Source organism: Podarcis filfolensis, assembly GCF_964270895.1.
Source record: "Podarcis filfolensis genome assembly, chromosome: 11".
NCBI lineage: Eukaryota > Metazoa > Chordata > Lepidosauria > Squamata > Lacertidae > Podarcis > Podarcis filfolensis.
This window is the reverse complement of record NC_139613.1, coordinates 60894657-60915191: the sequence shown is the minus strand read 5'-3', so window position 1 is coordinate 60915191 and position 20535 is coordinate 60894657. Positions and strand designations below refer to the sequence as shown.

Here is a 20535-nt window from a genome sequence, read left to right as displayed (position 1 = left end):
GGAAAGTAGATTCAGAAAGCTTTTTCCTTCTCCAGCACAGGATCAAACAAAAAATTCCCTGGCCCTTGCAGTATGTCTCCTTGTCCAGTCCAAGTTGCGGCAAGTGAAGGTTTGCATGGTGAACCAGTCAAGTCAAACAAGCAAGTAAACAAGCAAGCAAGCAAGCAACAACAACAACACCCACACACACACACTGAAACCCTCTCAGTGGTCTGCTTGAATTAAACCATCAAGCCACCTAGTTCTTTCCCCTCCTTTCCTGAGGGTGAAGCCTTCTTGGCTGCACATGTGAGAGACACTTTTCCTGGGCTGCATGAATCTCTTTGTCATTTGCAGCCCAGGAGGCTGTGCAGAAATCGTTCCCATTTGTAGGCACAGAGTCAGGGGACAGAAAAGCACCCATAACCATGGGGTGCAAAGAGGCCACTGCAAAAAAACAACCAGAACTAGCAGTGCATCTCTAAGAGTGGCTGCAAAAGGTCTCCATGGTGATTCTCCAGGGTCGCCTTGCAGCCTGAGTGGAAAACACTATCTGTACCCCTAAGACCCAGCCTGGAAAATTTCCAGCAGAGAACGCCCTGGGCAAAGCTCTAGCTTCTTTGAAACCTTCACAATATTTATTCATCAGTTTCAAATCTTCCCTGGATTTCCCCATATATTTTACACCTCAAAATGTCAAAATAGTTAAGCTTGACTTAACATACAACCCAAATTTTCAGTGCTCCCCACTAACCTATGAACTCCCATGCATGTAAGCACTCGCTCTTGGTTCTTGCATAAGCTCTTCACATCTGGTCTTTTCATCCTGAATTCTGATTCAACCCTTCAAACTGTCTTTAAACTGACAGACAATAAAGGACAGCTTCTGCTTTTTAACTCATATACCAAACAAACATTATCACCACTGGGACTCCCAACTTATTATCTAGTTTGATAGTAACTCATAAATACTCTTTTCTTTTAAAGGAAAATGCAGGTATCACCACAATCATCTTTATTCTGAATTCTAATACACAAGTGTTATTCCTTTTCCTTGATACACTTTACATTTCTCATTACATTTAAGGCTGCACTCCTACCCCTACTTACTTGAGAGTTGTTGGCATCTGCTTGCCTTGGGAGACCAAATGGAGTGCCCCCCGGGGGTGAAGTCACACTGCTCCATTAGCAGCACTGAGGTGGCCTTCCTGGGACACAAGCCTGGGCCGTGTGTCTGGAGGTCCTGGGCTGCGCAGATGCCAAGACCCCTCTCAGCCTCACTGATGTGGTCCAAAGGAAAGCAGAGCAATGCCCTGGACACCAGCTTGGCTCCAGGAGCTGCCAGAAAGCGGCGGACAAAGTGGACCAACTACCCCAGAAGGAGCACAACCAGAGGTGCTCCCCTCCCCCAACTCCCCATAAGCCCCTCTCTGGAGGCTCCAATGGATTCAATGGGACTCTTTCTTAGTTAAGATTAGTAAGAACAGAAAGTGTAAATTTCATTGTTTCTTACTGCATAGTGAATAGTACGGCACTCTACCTGTGTAAGTAAAATATTGAGTCACATGAGTTTTCAAATAAAATCTAACCAATTTAGGTCTCAGCACCCTAAAACTAAGCTACCATTTAAAATAAACAGACATCCAACCAGTTAGACCACAGAGATTTATGCTTAAATTAACAACCTCTCATTTGCAAAAAGTAACTTTTTTCTTTGGAATAGGGAGATTTTTCAATGCATTTGAAGTAACACAGTTTTACTGGCTTGTAAAAGATAAAAACAAATCTTCTTTAAACATCTTTGTACATGAAGAAAAAGGTCTGCAAAGTGAAAAATATTATTCAGCAAAATACATGGAAATGGATCCAGGCTAAATTCGCTGAATTTAGGCTGCAAACTTAATCCCAATTACCTAGAAGTATGCCCCACTGAATTTAATAAGACATGGGTTAGGACTGCCCTGTTAATTACCACTGAAACTAATTCGGTTCAACTAACTTAGTTCAAATCCAACCCGTGATTTATAATATAGGTTTTATGAGCTTTTCTGAACAGTGCATCATTTATGCATATTAAATATAAAAATGAGGACATTATGATAAGAAAACAAAGGGAGATGAATGAACGTTATATGCTTCCAGTATGCTTCCATTTTGTAGAATTAGTTAACACAGTGCTCCAAGAGCCTCACCTGAGAGCCGGCAGCCACATTATTTATAAGGTGATTGTTGGGATGAGCAATCCAAAATGTGGAAACAGCCCTGCAAAGTGACACAAATGGAAAGAGTGTAAGCAGCAGGTCCTACAGATACTCATATGTCTCACAGTAGAAGAAGAAGAAGAAGAAGAAGAAGAAGAAGAAGAAGAAGAAGAAGAGGAGGAGGAGGAGGAGGAGTTTGGATTTGATATCCCGCCTTTCACTCCCCTAGGAGTCTCAAAGCGGCTAACATTCTCCTTTCCCTTCCTCCCCCACAACAAACACTCTGTGAGGTGAGTGGGGCTGAGAGACTTCGAAGAAATGTGACTGGCCCAAGGTCACCCAGCAGCTGCAGGTGGAGGAGCGGAGACGCGAACCCGGTTCCCCAGATTACGAGACTACCACTCTTAACCACTGCACCACACTGGCTCCCAGTAAGAGCGTAAACTTGCAAATTTAAGCAACGTTCATTTGTACTGGGGTGGGGGATCTCTGCAGATTGAGCAACAATGCTTAAAAGAGTAGATAAACAATTCAAAAATAGCTTTCCTATACTGAAACTTAAGGCCCTGAAGTAAAATCACATACTATCTGAATCAACTGTGGAAGAGAGGATGTATTTAACACAATCTCTTCATTAATAGCCTTTTGTCGTTTGGAACGCTATGCATTTTGTTTCCTAAAACAGGAATAGTTGGCTTGGATCTTGAGATCTCAGGAGTGGAATGTCTCTCACAGGATGCACCTGCTGGTGGGAAAAGGTAGAGGAGAATGATTTTCACCAATTCTCCCCAATGTTTCTCCAAATGTGCTCTGGAGAGTGGGGTACCCTCTGGAGCAGCATGGGAAATGGCTACAAGGGAAAAGGGAAATCAACGAAAATCACCTTCCTTTCCACCGGTGGAAACCTTCACTGGATTAAAGCCATTCCGTGAATGGAAGAGAGCCCTGAGAATTGGAGCATGGCAGCTCTGGATCCAAGCCACTAAGTCTTAGTCCCACTACCTTCCCTGCTGCATTCCACGGACTTCAGACAGGCTAAATGTTGCAATATATATTCAGCTAAGCTCATATTTCAACAAACCTGTCAAATCAATCTCTTTGGCTAGCCTAAAGTTGCCTAATGAATTACACTGCTCAGCACTGATTTGAATCCAAGTCTTCAATGGCTCAGCATAGAGAGCCAGCCACTGTACAACAGTGCCTCCTTCAACATACCAGCACTGAAGCCATGTACACAGACTGTGGGTGGTTTATTGAAAAGAAATTACCTCTGTAGAGAATACCAATCAAATAATCAGCACCTGAAATTCCAGCCCCACCCCCCAATCATTCAGCCAGTCACTCACATGCAGTCTGTGGTTGGAACTGGCTCATAGGCTCCATAGACATGATCCTTCATGGCCAGGCACATTGTGCTGTTCCTGTCAGTGGGAAGGAGTGTGCCTGGTTTGGTGACTAGCCCTAAGTTATGATACAGTGTATTCCTCTGCTCAATGCCATCCTCCAGGAAAAAACAATGACCTAGTGTGTCATATCCAATGGTGTCTTTTATCTGCAGAAATAAAAGTTTACGTCATTCCCAAAAGCCTATATTGAGAACTGCATTACATCGTCACTATTTTGACACAGCTGCAGTAGGACAGACACTTCACTGTTAGCAATGTAATAGTTAAATCAGAATAATGAACCACACACATTTTCTGCCCACAAATGCAGAACTTTAGAAGAAGAAGAAGAAGAAGAAGAAGAAGAAGAAGAAGAAGAAGAGGAGGAGGAGGAGGAGTAGTAGTTTGGATTTGATATCCCGCCTTTCACTCCCTTTTAAGGAGTCTCAAAGCGGCCAACATTCTCCTTTCCCTTCCTCCCCCACAACAAACACTCTGTGGGGTGAGTGGAGCTGAGAGACTTCAAAGAAGTGTGACTGGCCCAAGGTCACCCAGCAGCTGCAGGTGGAGGAGCGGAGACACGAACCCGGTTCCCCAGATTACGAGACTACCGCTCTTAACCACTACACCATACTGGCTTAGCCATACTGGCTAAGTTTAGGATGAACTTAGGCTTCAAATTCTTGCCAGATATGTTTATATATTATGTCTCATACATCACTTTATCCAGATGTGTTGATAGATAGCTGACAATAATCATGAGGTTCAGGAGCAAAATGCAGATTTCAAAAATTATAAAAAAATATTCTAGCATACTCCCAAAACAAAACAAAAACTTACGAAAACATTAAACCCTATTTTCACATGTATTCATAGGGACACATAAGCCAGTGGCATGTTGTTGATGTGCTAGGAAAGCCCTGTCCCACTCCCCAATATCATTTCCATGACATGGTTAGCACTTGATCAAATCATCTAGCCAACACTTCATACAAGCAATTGATAACATGGAAAGGCAATCTCATGATTCCAGGTTCCCAGGGCCAAGAACATTGAAGTGGGTCTTAGTGTTATCATCAAAACTTAAGACAAGTCAATCAAATTTAAAAAGCTTCTAGATGATCCTGACGCTTAGGCCAAGCGATAATGTGTCTTCCATACACCTGTGCATCCTCTTTGCTGAAGAAAAGTAAACAATTACAAACTGCCCAATTCATCTTTATCAGATCCTAGTTAGGACGAAACCTCCTCACAAACGCTAATATCCATAGGGACTGAAAGAGATAAGCACAGTAATAAATCCAAAAACGCACATCCAGAGATTTGTGCAGATGAAATACTGCCCGATCTCCTAACCATGGCCATGTGATCCTGAGTGCCCCAGAGACTCTCCTCCCTTCCCTTTGCAGCTGTAACCTTGATTCGTGTTATGCCTGCACCACTGGCAGTTTGCAACACCATTTCTAACCACAGTTGCAAATAGAAGTTTGCAACTAACCATGGTTAGCATGGCAAGATCCAAAGAGGTCAATAACAGAGGAAGTTTGAAGTAGAGGGGAAGGCAAAGGAGCACTGCTATTACCAGCAAGCCATTTGTTGCATGAACAGTCACACATCTAGAGAAGCAGTGATGAATTGAGAGGCCTTCTACATAAGTCCTGTAGTTGTACCCTCCTTTCTCATCCACATCTTCACAGCGGTGGAAGTGAACAGGGTAAGCTCCATGGACCTGCTGACCCATTTGTCTGAGTTCCACGTAAGAGAGGTGAACAGAGGTGAAATTCTTCAGAATCTGGAAGAGCACAAAAAATAATCTCATTGTTTACCAATTCATCCCCCCCCCAGATCAACAACAGTTCAGTGATTTACAAACTTTAAAGCACCCTTTTCCCCCAGATAAACACACAACAATACAGAACGGCATCAAAACTATTACATTGGAAATCCAATTACACTGAAGAGTAATAAACAGAGCACAGTTTTGAAACGAGTAAGGCTCCAGGTCACGTCCCCAGTGGCACCACATTGGCTACCCCTGCTATAGGCAAGACTGCCATAGTTGTATTCAGTGTAAAGCCTTACTTGTACACGTAATAGGACTGCCATACGTCTGGATTTTCCTGGACACTACCGGGATTTCAAAAGCAGAATTCCTGTCCGTGCCAGTGCTTTCTCCTGGATCAACAACTTTGGAGTGTCCTGGTCTTTACTTTTTGAAATATGGCAACTTAAATATTATATCTCAAAACAGGAAGGGAATAATCACCATGGAAAGTCTGCATCAGCAAAAGTTACTGGGGCAATGACAGGAAGCAATTTAGCACCCCCACATGCATGCCCCCCCCCGTCCATACCTGGATATGTCCACCAAAAGTATCAAAATGGAAGAACTGGCACTCTTTGCCAGTGTAACAGGAATCTTCCATCTCTCCCTTTATTAAGATGTTCCGAGTAAGAACTCCGACCTCAGCCCTCATGTCCACTCCATCAACAATTTCTCCTATATGAAGGAACTGAGGGATTTCTGTTTGAAAGAGAAGTTCATGTTCAAAGGCAAAGCAAGTGAAAAATGGAGGTCTCTGATTCTTATCTGTTGTGAATGTATGCGACCTGCTAACACAGTTAAGCTTCATTCCTGGAAAGGCAGAGCTATGGAGTGGAAGATGAATCTTGTCCCACCTTGGAGTTCATGTGATCTAGTGCTATGCCTGCCATGTGTCAGAAAGAAAATGAACAGGTATGCTGAAGTTTTCACATATGGTTTGGTCTTATGAAAACCTTCCTAGGATCTGTACAAATTTGAAGAATGAAGCCCACTCAAGCGTTCATTATTTTGTTCACAGATGATTTTGCCATACAAATTATTTCTAGGAGCACTATCTGGAATGAAAAGTGGTCTACAATGGCCATGTGCAGATGGATGACCAAAAACATAAATGGGAGATGAGAGACAGTTGATGTGGCAGTCAAGAATTACTTTCTTCCAAATCCTTTATCATGCTGAGTTTATGTAGTTTTAACATTCACACCAAAATTTAGGGTAGGACACTTACATTGGACAAGGAAAGTGAATGAGCTACTTTAATAGCTTCAGAAGCTGAAAATATGATATGGCTTCACAGGTCTCATAGCTACAGTTAGGAATAATTTTACAGATAAATATAATATTTAATATCTTTCTCTCTCTCTCTCTCTTCAATGTTTTATCACAAATTCCTTTACTTTGCCTTAAAAAAACAACCCAAAATCAAACTTCTCCTGTTTAAAAGTGGCCTTTTATCTAGCAGAATCCAGTATTTTTACCAAATCCACTTTTGCCATAGTGAAGATTCTCTTTACTAAGTGGGCTGGTTTCATGGCATAGAGTAGAACAATAACAAAGCACCAAGACGGAAAAAAATCTAAACTATCATGTATCTTGGTCTCACTTCAATAAAAGCTTTAAGTTCCAAATTACTCTTTTCTGAAAGTGTTCAGCTAACACTTCAGTCTAGCAATACAAGTTCTTTAAAACTTTTATTGACCACCTGTGCAACAGCTCTTTCATAACCATGTAGGGAACTTATTTTTTTCTAAACACACATAGCATAGATGCAGTTTCAAATCAAACTCGTTAGCATGCAAACTACAAAAAGTAACAAAGAAAATAACTTAATGTACACATCCAGATGTTAACAGCTCAAATTAAGTTAATTTCTTCCATCAAAACCTAGCAAGACTGTACACGTTTGAAAAGTAGGAAGGGATGAGGCTCTTGACACATTTTTGGAACACTGAAGGAAACTGGATATTAAATGAACAGAAAGCTGAAGAACTGCTTCCATATGGGAGTAATTTGCTTGCCTTTCCTCATTCATGTGAGAGAGCATCTGCAGATGCTGAAGTCCAAGGATTAAGAGAAGCAGAAATTAAATTTCACTAGTAAGATGCTGATATATGTATTTCAAGCAAAAGGGGCAGCTGGGCACACCAGAAAAGTTTTGCCCCAGAGAATCCTCAAAAATCATATGAAACTTGCACAGACCACAAGAGGAAATAAAAATTTCTAAGACAGCACTTCCTAGAACTTTAGGCTATTTACCTTTGCACACAGCTAAATGTGTATCCAAATGCTACCTGCATCTCTTGGCTTGAATTACCTCTCCCTTCCCCCTACAGTTACGAGGTCCAGGTATGGGTGGTTCCAACTCTTCCTGCCACCCCACATCCAAGCCTTGAAACCCCAAATATACACCACCAACCATTTCTACCGTGATCACCTAACCATAACTGCCAGTCTCACCACAGCTCCAAGCTGCACAGATCAGTTTGCTTTTCCTAGATGGAGCTCAACAAGCAAGTGGTAGGTCCTCTGCATGGGGAAGATGGAGAAATGCTACTGGGTGACAGAGAAAAGGCGGAACTTTGCCTTTGTCTTCACCCAAGAGAAAGCGATGCCCAACCTGGTGATAACAGAATAAATGCTATAGGGAGGGAGGGGAACTGCTATCCTGATCTCCTAACTCCATACAAGAGATCTCCAGCTGTTAATGTTGCAGATATGGCACAAACACTGAAGGAAGAAAGAGCAGTGACACAGCAAAGAATGATAAATGCCTGTGTGGTTAAGAGAGCAGCCCAAAACAACTGAGCGAAAGGAAAGCGCATAGGACATTAATCAGTAAAAAGGGAAGCTGTTTTGCACAAAAGGGCAAGCTGCATTTCAATCACGTCCAGAGCAAAACACAATTTAGCACTGACATATGCTACACTTGAGATATGAAACTTCCCTTCCTTTGTGCTGATACGTAGAATGGTGTGTGTATGGGTCAAATGAGGATCTTAGACTGTAGTGAATGTTAAGCAGCTGGAAAAGTTTATCAATGCCAGAAAGTCAATGTGACTGCATTTATACTAGGCATCAGGACCACAGACACATGGAAAGCAAAAGCTTGCCCCATACCTTTAACTTTGATTTGATATCTATTGCATTCTGAACAAGGAAGGAGGGTGAATTCTTCTGCCTGGTACATAGAATAATCAGTGCTTGCAACAACAATCTGGTCTTCAGGCTTCCAGGTACTAACATCTTCTGACAGATCCAGTATCACACCATGCACTGCTTCCACCTGGAAACCTGACTTCGGAACACCTTAAACAAATAAATAAATAAAATCAAACAAAACATATTAATTTATTTTAAAAACATATGAATACCATTTCCTCAAATGCTCAAAACATTTACACATTAAAACCAATAAACAAGATTAAAAACATTGTACAGCAGCTAAGAGGAAATTATCAATTGCTTATTCTCTCATGTGATTCCTTATCCACTCCCCCCACCCCCCAAAATATTCCCATGCTTACTGAAGCAAAGACAACACTGCACCATCCATGCTTCAGAGAGAGGTGTCAGCAGACTTGTGGTTTACTTAAACATTCACAGAAATGCAAAACAAAAAGTCTTTAGTAGAAAAGGAGGAGACTCTTGAGAGTCCCATGGACTGCAGGAAGATCAAGCCTATCCATTCTGAAGGAAATCAGCCCTGGGTGCTCACTGGAAGGACAGATCGTGAAGCTGAGGCTCCAATACTTTGGCCACCTCATGAGAAGAGAAGACTCCTTGGAAAAGACCCTGATGTTGGGAAAGATGGAGGGCACAAGGAGAAGGGGACGACAGAGGACGAGATGGTTGGACAGTGTTCTCGAAGCTACCAGCATGAGTTTGACCAAACTGTGGGAGGCAGTGGAAGAAAGGAGTGCCTGGCGTGCTCTGGTCCAGGGGGTCACGAAGAGTCGGACACGACTAAACGACTAAACAACAACAATAGAAAAAGACTCCTAAGGGGTAAACACCCTGCAAAACACCAGTCTAAATAGAGACTCAATAACCACACAATTCTGATTAAGAGGAAACAAACTGAAAACGAGGTAGGAAGGAGAATGGAATGGTGGGGAACTAAAGACAAAGGAAGAGACCAATGAAAAAAGAATGAACCATCTATCTCAGGGACATTCAACTCCCAAGAGACTGTGATCTACCCGGGGGGGGGGGGGGTTGGCACTGATCTAACCATGGGGGGGGGTTGGGGGCAGGTCAAAGTTCTTGAGCTTAGTTTTGAGGGGGGCTTCCCAAAGTTGTTGACCTTTTATTAAACAGTAAGTGTGCATACGAAAGAATGAATGAATGAATGAAACTTTTTTTTGCGTCAGCCATCAGCCATAGCAACAAAAAAACATTGTGGCATACACAGAACAAAATAAGCAGTCAATTATATAACACACACTGCTGAATCAGCAGTCAAATTGTGGACCTTATTCTGATTGCCCCAGCTAAAAACCTTGCAACTTTTGCTGTCATCTGCTCCTCTTGATCTGCCAGGAGAAAAGACACTGTGGAAGTGGTTGGGCGACCCGGAATGGACAATAAAAGAGGGGTGATAATGTCATAATGTCTTTGTAAAAAGTGCAAGCCAGGAGGGCATGCACTACTGATTCAGTGCTGCCATCTCCACAGTGACATAAGCGTTCTTTGTATGGAATCTGTTGGAATCGTCCCCCAAGTACAGCCGAGGGCAATACATTCAATCTTGCGAGGGTAAAAGCGTGTCTGTATTTTGGAATTGCTAGCTTATGGTGCAACTGGACTTCTCCGCGACCCTTCCCCTCTGCAGGGAGGTGGGACCAATTCGGATGGTCCGCCCCCGCCACTTAATGGATCCAAATGGTTTCCAGAGAGTGGTAGGGGATGCTTTATCCCATGTTGATGGCCTTTCAGCTGACTCCCTGGTGGCCCGCTGGAATGCGGAGTTAACCAGGGCTATCGACTGTCTGGCTCCGAAGCGCCCTCTCCGATTGCATGGAGCCCGGACAGCCCCGTGGTTTTCTTCGGAGCTGAGGGCGATGAAACAATCGCTGAGACGGCTAGAGCGTCGGTGGCAAAAAACTCACTCCGAATCTGACCGGACACAGGTTAGAGCTCAACTTCGAGCCTACCAAGTGGCGATAGCGACGGCGAAGAAGACTTTCTTCACCGCCTCTATTGCATCTGCAGAAAATAGTAGCAGGAGACTCTTTCAGGTGGTTCGCAATTTAACGGAACCACCTTTACCACCGGGGCCTTGTAAAGACCCCAAGATCTCCTGCAACGATTTTGTTTTTTGCAGATAAAATCACTCATATTCGGAAGGAGCTAGACACCACCGTGGGAGCAGGGCTGGGGCGGGAGAGTGCTAGAGCTCTGTCTGGTCAAGTTGCATGGAATCAATTTCAATCCGTTACCCCCGAGGATGTGGACAGGCTGCTTGGACGCGTGAAACCAACCACCTGTCTCCTGAATCCTTGCCCATCCTGGCTAATAAAAGCAAGCCGGGAAGGGCTGGGCGATGGGCTCTGCGGGGTGGTGAATGCTTCCCTCTGTGAGGGAACATTCCCAGATCCGCTGAAAGAGGCGGTCATTAAACCACTTCTTAAAAAACCATCTTTAGACCCGGCCAGTATGGCCAACTATCGCCCAGTCTCAAATCTTCCATTCTTGGGCAGGGTGATTGAGCGCGTGGTTGCTGAACAACTCCAGGCACGCCTGGAGGATGCGGACCATTTGGATCCCTTCCAATCAGGATTCAGGCCTCATCATGGGACTGAAACTGCCTTGGTCGCGCTGGTTGATGATCTCCGGCGAGCTAGGGACAAAGGTGAGAGTTGTTTCCTAGTTCTGCTGGATCTCTCAGCGGCCTTTGATACAATCGACCATAACATCCTTCTGGACCGTCTAGAGGGGCTGGGAGCTGGGGGCACTGTTATGCAGTGGTTTCGCTCCTTCCTCCTGGGCCATGTTCAGAAAGTGGTGGTGGGGGATGAGTGCTCAGACCCCTGGGCCCTCACTTGTGGGGTGCCTCAGGGTTCCGTCCTCTCTCCCATGCTTTTTAACATCTATATGAAGCCACTGGGAGAGATCATCAGGGGGTTTGGACTGGGTGTCCATCAATATGCAGATGATACCCAGCTCTACCTCTCTTTCAAATCAGAACCAGTGAAGGCGGTGAAGGTCCTGTGTGTCTGGAGGTGGTTGGAGGATGAAAGGTGGCTAACAGATTGAGGCTGAATCCTGACAAGACAGAAGTACTGTTTTTGGTGGATGGGGCAGGCAGGTGTGGAGGATTCCCTGGTCCTGAATAGGGTAACTGTGCCCCTGAAGGACCAGGTGCGCAGCCTGGGAGTCATTTTGGACTCACAGCTGTCCATGGAGGCGCAGGACAATTCTGTGTCCAGGGCAGCTGTCTACCAACTCCACCTGGTACGCAGGCTGAGACCCTACCTGCCCGCGGACTGTCTCGCCAGAGTGGTGCATGCTCTGGTTATCTCCCACTTGGACTACTGCAATGCGCTCTACGTGGGGCTACCTTTGAAGGTGACTCGGAAACTACAACTAATCCAGAATGCGGCAGCTAGACTGGTGACTGGGGGCGGCCGCCAAGACCACATAACACCGGTCTTGAAAGACCTACATTGGCTCCCAGTACGTTTCCGAGCACAATTCAAAGTGCTGGTGTTGACCTTTAAAGCCCTAAACGGCCTCGGCCCAGTATACCTGAAGGAGCGTCTCCACCCCCATCGTTCTGCCCGGATGCTGAGGTCCAGCGCCGAGGGCCTTCTGGCGGTTCCCTCATTGCGAGAAGCAAAGCTACAGGGAACCAGGCAGAGGGCCTTCTCGGTAGTGGCGCCTGCCCTGTGGAACGCCCTCCCATCGAATGTCAAAGCGATAAATAACTACCTGACATTCAGAAGACATCTTAAGGCAGCCCTGTTCAGGGAAGTTTTTAATCTGTGATATTTTCGTGTATTTTTGGTTTTCTATGGAAGCCGCCCAGAGTGGCTGGGGAAACCCAGCCAGATGGGCGGGGTACAAATAATAAATTATTATTATTATTATTATTATTATTATTATTATTATTATGATGCAGATAGGGTGCCAGAGGATCAAAGTGGGAAAGTGGAAAGTGGTCATACCATGGGCAAAATTTCCTTATTGTGGCCAAGTTGTTCTGACAATCGATATCATTCAGGCGTTGACAAATTAGACTGTTTGCTTTACTATAACCCACGGTGAGTAGCTGTTGTGGGGTTGTGCAGTTTTTGATAGACTATTTTAGATCAGGCACTCTTGTGACAGTCTTGCAATACTAGCGATATTAGACCAGGGGGATTTTAGGCGAAGCCAGAAGTCAAATGTCCTGCGCCAGATCCATAATTCTACCGAAGGGAGATTGGCCTCTAAGTGCAATGATGGGTTTGGGACACAGGGTGGCACAGAAATAATTTGCCTTATAAACTTTGATTGGACAGCTTCCATAGATACAAGGTAAGTGCCAGTCCAGATCTGAGCCCCATATAATAGCTGTGCTAGGGATTTAGCTTGGAACACTTCCAGGACTGATGGTATATGTTTGCCACCTTTTGTGTGGAAAAAGTGTGTCAGGATTTTGGCGCTTTCGGACGCTTTTTTTTGCACATTTCTGACAGTTTTCCAAAGCAACAACTCAATATATATAGAAACAAAGAATTATAATAATATTCAACATCTGCAATTAAGTTAAACTTTTATTATTATTATTATTATTATTATTATTATTATTATTATTATTATTATTAGCAGCAGGTTGATCTATCCTTCCATCTTGCTGTATTCTATTATTTTGGCTATAAGCACAGGACTGCTGATAATGCCAAGGTTGTAAGTTCGATTCCCATATGGAGCAGCTGCATATCCCTGCACTGCAGGGGGTTGGACTAGATGATCCTAAGGGTTCCTTCCAACTCTACAATTCTATGATTCTATGAACAGAATAATATAAACTACATTCCTTTTTGGATTTTTGCTTTGGAACAGACACTTCTGGTTTCCAGCAGGATCACAGCAGACAGTGGGCAGCACAGGTGCATGGAAGGAAGGTGCGTTCAGAGTTAAGTAGTTCCAGCTATACAAGATTGTTTTCAATTATTGCATTACCTGTATTGCTTTATAAAAAAAGAATAAAGTATATTCATACCATCATCCCATTCACTGAAAGCTCTCACAGCAAACTTCTGACCGTCCACAGTAAAAAATTCTCTTTGTGCGATAGCTTTCCCTCCTGTGCTGTGGTTTTCAGAGTTTCTCACAGACTCACTACACGATGAATCTCCATCACCAATTACACCAACTAAAGCCCAGGCCTGCCTGGAAAAAATAAAATACATGTTTAAGTACAAAACTCTTCCTTAGTGCAGGTGTTTACAAGTAGCAAGAATGCAGCATGTACAAATGTATTAGAAACTGTTATTCATAGTTTTCTGAAACATTCTTCAAAATCCGTTTTTAAAAAAAGGAGAAAGAATTTTATAACTTTGGGGCATAAGGCTGTAAGTACTATTGCTATCATCTCCCTTGTCAGAAGTCACAAAAATTTGCAACACTTGCCATATCCCTCCCCCCACAAAAAACCCTGAGGATGTATATAGACTGTTGTGTCCCACTCACAACTGCTTGTGAAAAAGTAGTGCAAGCCCAGCTCTCAGTGTGGGAGATGGAAATATTAGATTTTAATTAAATCCCACAATTGTCTGGAAAGGAGAACTTTCTCCTCTAAATGGAAACCAATTACATATATTTGTATATTATCCAATAAAAAGGAAAATCATGAAACAGTAAAAGATATTACATCCCTAACTCTGTGAAATTCATTACATTTTCTATTGTGTTGAAACAACTGGTAGGGATGGAGAGGGTGTTATGCCTCACTAATAAAGAGGCAAACAGGATTGGCATTTTGAACCACAGTGGAACTAACTGTGTGCCTTGGCATCTTGAAGAAAACTCTTTGGTAGGTCCATGCTGAACACCAATAATGGAAAAACGTTTCCATGCCTATATTTTCTGGAGCCTTGCTGATAAAAGATTGCCAGTGCTGCAGCTGGACATTTGTGCAGGCTGGCATGGAGCCCTCATTGTAGACACCCCATAAATTAAGTGTTCAAGAGCAGAAGGCAAGCCAAGAGCCTCCTCCAGACTCTCTTCTCTAACTCCAGCTTTGAAAAGCTATACTGCCCTAGCATTACGTTCATGCCTCTAGTTACTCCTGATTTTCCTATTAGCTTTAATCTAAGCCAGCTCTGACTTGGCAGCACCAAAGCCAAGGGATTTCGTTTTCTTCCAACCATCCCTCTTTTCCTTCAAGTTGCATGCCAACTGGTATCAACATTTCCAGCAATTCTTACATTTAGAACCTCCACAAGTGGAGAGCTAAATTTAAACAGCACACAACTGCTCAAGAAAACTGTTGTGTGATATTTTTAGCTCAGTGTTCTTTATGAAAAGCTTGTACAGTCACCAGTTTTAAACATAACAGTCCAACTGCAAGTCCAGGCACCTTAGATATGGATGTTATCGACTCTCGTTTGAATTGGCTAGGATGCCTGCTGAGAGGGCTGACACCATTACAGTGAAAAAGCATAGACTGTACTATGAACCTCTGCAATGTTGCAGGTTATGGATTTAAAGGGGACAAGGGAGTGGCAACAGCAGACTGCTTCCCTTTCAAAATCAGAGCAGTGAGGGCTCTGCAAGACTGCGCTCCAAAACCATGAACTGCTCTGCAAACACCATAAGAGCACACACATTCCCCATCTCATATGCAAATGAGGGGGGGCAGAGAGAGGGGAGGAGGGAGGGAGGGAGGGAGAGAGAGAGAGGGAGAGAGAGAGAGGGAGAGAGAGAGAGAGAGAGAGAGAGAGAGAGAGAGAGAGAGAGAGAAGGTGTCTCTTAAAAGGAGCTTCCAGGTCCCTCCAGCTTCCACATTATAAGCTCCTCATAGAAACTTTAAAAACTGCCTTGTATCAGATCAGACTAGCTCAGTGTTTTTGACATTGACAGGCAGTGGCTCTCTAGGGCTTTCAAACAGCCCTATACCTAGATCATAGAATCATAGAATCATAGAGTTGGAAGAGACCACAAGGGCCATCGAGTCCAACCCCCTGCCAAGCAGGAAACACCATCAGAGTGTTTCCTAGGGCATTCTGCAAATGCTCCATCGCTGAGGGACACCCCTTCCCCTCCCTGCCAAGACACAAGAATGCTAAGGAAGATTCGTAAGCTGAACTTGATAGAGAACCACAGACAGCGTGTGTGAAGCAAGACACAAGCTGAGCATTACCAAAGAACCTAGCACAGAATACAAAAACGGTAACACTGCATCTATGCAGGCTGCTGCACAAGGATGTCAGTAGCTGCAGAACTGGCCATGTTAAGGTAAAGACACACATAGGCTCCCTAAAATGTGACTGGATATGGCTTGAATGAACATTTACTGCATTCCAAGGCATCAGTTTTCAGGGCAGAAAATGTGGGCTCAAGGCTCCCAGCATATTTTGACAGGACTTTTGTCTTCACCCTCAGTTGGAGCAAAGGCTTAAGCTTTCAGGGAGAGTTACTTTTCACACAGAATTAATGGTTTCATTTGAAATATCTGTTTGGAACTGGGAGAGAAGCAGCTGGTACAGCAAAGTGCCTGAAATGATCTGACTCACAAATTAAGCCTTAATAACAACATAGAGAATGGCAAGATGTTAGGAAAGGGGGGAGAGACAGAATTTCTACTCTCCCCCCCCCCCCCGGACCAGTGCTTTTAACCCAGTTGCTTCATAGTAAAAAGGTAAAGGGACCCCTGACCATTAGGTCCAGTCGTGACCGACTCTTGGGTTGTGGCGCTCATCTCGCTTTATTGGCTGAGGGAGCCGGCGTTTGTCCGCAGACAGCTTCTGGGTCATGTGGCCAGCATGACTAAGCCGCTTCTGGCGAACCAGAGCAGCGCATGGAAATGCTGTTTACCTTCCCGCCAGAGCGGTACCTATTTATCTACTTGCACTCTGACGTGCTTTCGAACTGCTATAAAATTGGCATTCTTATTTGAAACTAGAACAGTAGCTCTTAGTCGGTCTTCACTCTATGTTACATCATTCATATAACATGGTTATGAACTACAGAATACATTTGCTGGGCACATAAGTCTGCTGATGCTGCATTTCAAATTATCCAAGAATTTCAACTCAATGGAATAGTTTCCTTACAATTCTATTTAAGAATATAAGATATTGGGTTACATTGCATCCAATGGTGCATTCATGATAATGGATCCAGTAGAAGTTTCTGGCTGTAGATAAGAGAAAGGCAGTATCTGCAAAATCCTCATCACCCCCATCAGTCCCCACATGCCCCAAAATTTGCTTCCGAGCTGGGTGGCTCCTGAGAAAATAGGAAAACAGTGAAACTTTCCTCCCAACCCTCCCATTGAGGGAAGCCTCCACTGGATCAAAGACCCTGCTGTCTGTGTGAGGAACACCCATGGACACAACTCTATAGTGTTTCTCTAGTATAAGCACGGGGCATGATTCAAGCGGCACTGCAAATGCAACCCTCCCACAAGCTGGAAAGTTGAAGGAGTGTAGTAGGGGGCCTTCAGCAAGCAGTTAAGAATGAAACAGCAATGAGCAGCAGTCGGCTTGCTTGTGACCTTGGCTCTGCAGCAGTTGTAGCTTCTGCCTTTCAAGCGCAAGGAAAAGCTCAGTGTTGTTGGAGCCAGACCCACGTGGTGCAACTGTCAAGTACAGGCCCTCACAGGGCTAGAATTTTAGCCAGCATATGAGAGCCAATGTGGTGCAGTGCCCCCGGGGGACAAATCCCTCTGGCCAAAGTCAGCTGCCCATCTCAGGCCTGTACTCAGCCAGCTACCAAGCCAGCAGCCAAGTTGCTAAGATGAACATGCTTTTTAAAAAAAAAATTAAAAGGGGGAGAAATAGAATGAGAAGGAAATTCCTAGCTCCACTTCCAATGCCTGTATCTTCAGGTGACACATAAAGATGACCAAAGCTCTGGTTCTGAATAGCCCAGTCACCCCATGAGGCAAAGAAGCGAAAGTCTGAAGTAAAAGAGCCTGCTAAAACACACCAAGTTAAAGTAGTAGTCAAATTTACATTTACTAGGGAGCCCATGCAACAACACATTCTCTCTCTAGTCCATCAGAAATATCCACCACTTCTTAATTCATGCTCAGCATGAATCACCACTTCACTTAGGAAACAACACTGGAAAGCAATCTACTCCTTAACCTTTCCTCTAATGCCATTATAGCACCAAGTTTATTAGAGTGAGATACCTCTCACTTGAAATGAAAGAACGGCTGCACACAGTAGTGAGATGAATCTGTCTCCTCTATTATTTCAAATACACTGGACTGGCACAGGCTCAAACAATTCTACCCTGTCTTTTCACACTAAGTGTCATCACAGTGGCCTACAACGAACTATAAAAACCATCTGAAATGAATCCACACTGAAATAAAGCAGTAGTACCCTTTTATACAATCCAGAAATATCAGATAAAAAAATTAAAGCAAACAATAAAAGAAAATGTTTTGAAAAATGAAAAGGGTTTTATCTGTCTTCTAAAACAATTGGACAGTCAGAGGAATCTTACACAGAGGTTAGCTAGAGAAATGAAATAAACTTTCCACATTTTTCTTTTAAACAATTTCAGGACTACAAGAGCTGAAGGTAAACCAATCACAGCATGTTTCATCATTATACTTGGAATCCCTTCCCTTCCTTCCTTTCTCCTCATGACTTTTAAATGCCATTTCAGGGCAGAGTAAAAGCACACCAGGGAATTTTACAGGATGGGGCTGCTTTCAAGATCTTTCACAGAAGGAACATAATTCAAAGTGAGTCTTATGCCTGCTTCTTAGAAGATGACTTTCCTGCACATATAGTATTTGTATGTAGGAAAACTGTAAGTACATTACATGTATTATGTAACAAATGCATGTGTCATGTTTGTAGTGCATGTATGCAGGGGTGGATTAACCACTAATTACAACACAACTAGTTGACTCATGTGCGAAGGAAAGACTTTGCTTTCATACTATCAGTTGTTAAATATACAAATCAAAGAACTGAATAAAAGAATTTACTTTTATTATACCAAACGATCAACAAAAAATGTGTATATGGTTCCAACCAGCAACTTCTGGCTCTCCCCCGGCCCAAAACCTCCAATATTCCTAGAGCATGTCCTGAAGGCTAGGTAGGTTTGGTCAATGCCTAGACGGGTGACCACCCTGGGACCATGGGCTTTGGTGTCCATGATAGAAGAAATGTAAGAAAATAAATATTTAAGCTCAATTTTAAAATCAAAATTTGTAAAAATTTGTGTACCAAGTTTACAGTTTCAAATACTGGCACACAGACATTCAAAAACAGCGAAGAGAAGCAGTGTTGTGGCACTTGTCTGTATAGCTAGTATTAATTCTTGCAATGAAAACCAAAATAACAGAGGGGGAAGACTTTGATGCAATGTAAATTTGAATACAGGGGTGCAGCATGATGAATACCCAAAGGAAAATATATGCATGAAATTTTGGAGTGTTGCATGGCCATATTACTGCAATACCCTAATTCGAGGGAGGAAGGGTATACAGTTACAACTCCAAGCTGAGTTGTTATAATTCACAAGGGTTTATAACTTTAAAATATTAAACTAACCATCTTCCTTGTGCTGCCTCCAAAGATATATTCTGAAGCACAACCTATCATATTCATACATTTGCAGAAGTCAAAACATGAGCTAGAACATACAGGTTGAACTCCAAAGAAAATTTAAATTAGTTTCTTTTTCCCCACAAGAGCACAGAATACATTTTTTTATTTTTTACCTGTAACTCAATCCTTTGACAAGCTTACTTCCCAGAAGATTCTGTATTGTTGTTCTGGTTTCATCTAGTAGGTTTTTAGCAGCTGAATCTCCCACAGCAATAGCAACAATGCGACCAAAATCTTGGCCTTTTAGGAAATCCTGAAGTCTCCTGCTATCATTCTGAGATTCATAAGTATCAAATCTGTCCATTGCCAAAACCTGTGCAGTGTCTTGATCAATAACTCTCACATTGAGGCCTCGGGAAAAATCCTTTTCAAAAGTATATGAGCCAGAGGCCAATCCTGAAGAATACAGGGTTTTTGACAGAGAAGTCCATGATAACTTCTGAATTCCATGCAATTCCAGTGTTCCACCAGGGCCAACACCCACAAACTTTTTGCCAAATGTTGGCACATAATCACCTTCATCCATTTTGCCATATAAGGTGATAGTTGCTTTGGATTTATAACGACATTTCTCTGCTCCAATATGAAGCGCTCCACCATCCTTTATCAGGATAAACCGTGTTCGTAGTGTTATATTTCTGGATCCTTTTTCATCATCTCCAAAGACAAGCAATCCTATAGGGAACAATGTTTTTGGTAAGCAACCGATAAAGTATTAACCAACTATTTTTTGAGGAATAAAAATTTGCTGTGGTATAGAAAAAAACACTAATCACTGCATTAATAACAAAGCTTTAAAAAATTTGTGAGCATTATATTTCAATACACAAGCAGTTTTCAAAAGGAAAACTGCATAACTCAGTTTGTCAAGGAGTTATCAGAGGAAGGAAAAGTACAAAGAACCAAAAGCAGCTGAACTGCATTCTACGAGCCGGATCTTGCCCTTGCAAAGTTACCAAACAAATCTTGCTGTGTAAGGCTCTTAAACACTGATGACCAAGCAGTATTTTTAATCTGCAGGTATTTGATATGCCTGGCACAGCTGCAAAAAATGTACCAAAGGAAGTCAGGAGTAATAAATGTTGAAAACAGACCAGAACGACAACATAATAACAAATAAGTAGCTAGATGGGGAAGATATGCAGACGTATAGACTTGGAAAGGATGTTAAAAGGAAGAAGCAAATCAAGTGAAAACAGTTGTAAAAGTAACATGGCTGTGCTTACTTTCCTCTGAGGATTTAGCAGGATAAGGATGGATAGAACAGAAACCACCAACCAGGTGTCCAGATATTTTGGACTACAGGCTGACGGGAGTTGTAGGCCAAAACATCTGAAGTCAGAGGCGGTCCACCCAGG

The 20535-nt window shown here is 43.1% G+C and overlaps 1 protein-coding gene across 8 annotated transcripts in view; it reads right to left on the bottom strand.

Annotated features, from left to right (window-relative positions):
- The window catches only part of CEMIP2 (cell migration inducing hyaluronidase 2), a 68117-nt gene that overhangs the window by 18895 nt on the left and 28687 nt on the right, over window positions 1–20535 (bottom strand). For 6 of the 8 annotated variants that reach the window (XM_083576514.1, XM_083576512.1, XM_083576515.1 and 3 more), the window contains 7 exons: window positions 19291–19852; window positions 13597–13766; window positions 8508–8696; window positions 5920–6089; window positions 5148–5357; window positions 3527–3732; window positions 2172–2241 (listed from right to left, as the gene is read on the bottom strand). In XM_083576514.1, coding sequence (XP_083432640.1) covers window positions 2172–2241; window positions 3527–3732; window positions 5148–5357; window positions 5920–6089; window positions 8508–8696; window positions 13597–13766; window positions 19291–19852 — 1577 coding nt within the window. Of the gene's footprint in view, window positions 1–2171; window positions 2242–3526; window positions 3899–4213; window positions 5358–5919; window positions 6090–8507; window positions 8697–13596; window positions 13767–19290; window positions 19853–20535 lie in introns of all 8 variants that reach the window. The other 2 variants (XM_083576517.1, XM_083576518.1) reach the window with 1 other exon arrangement.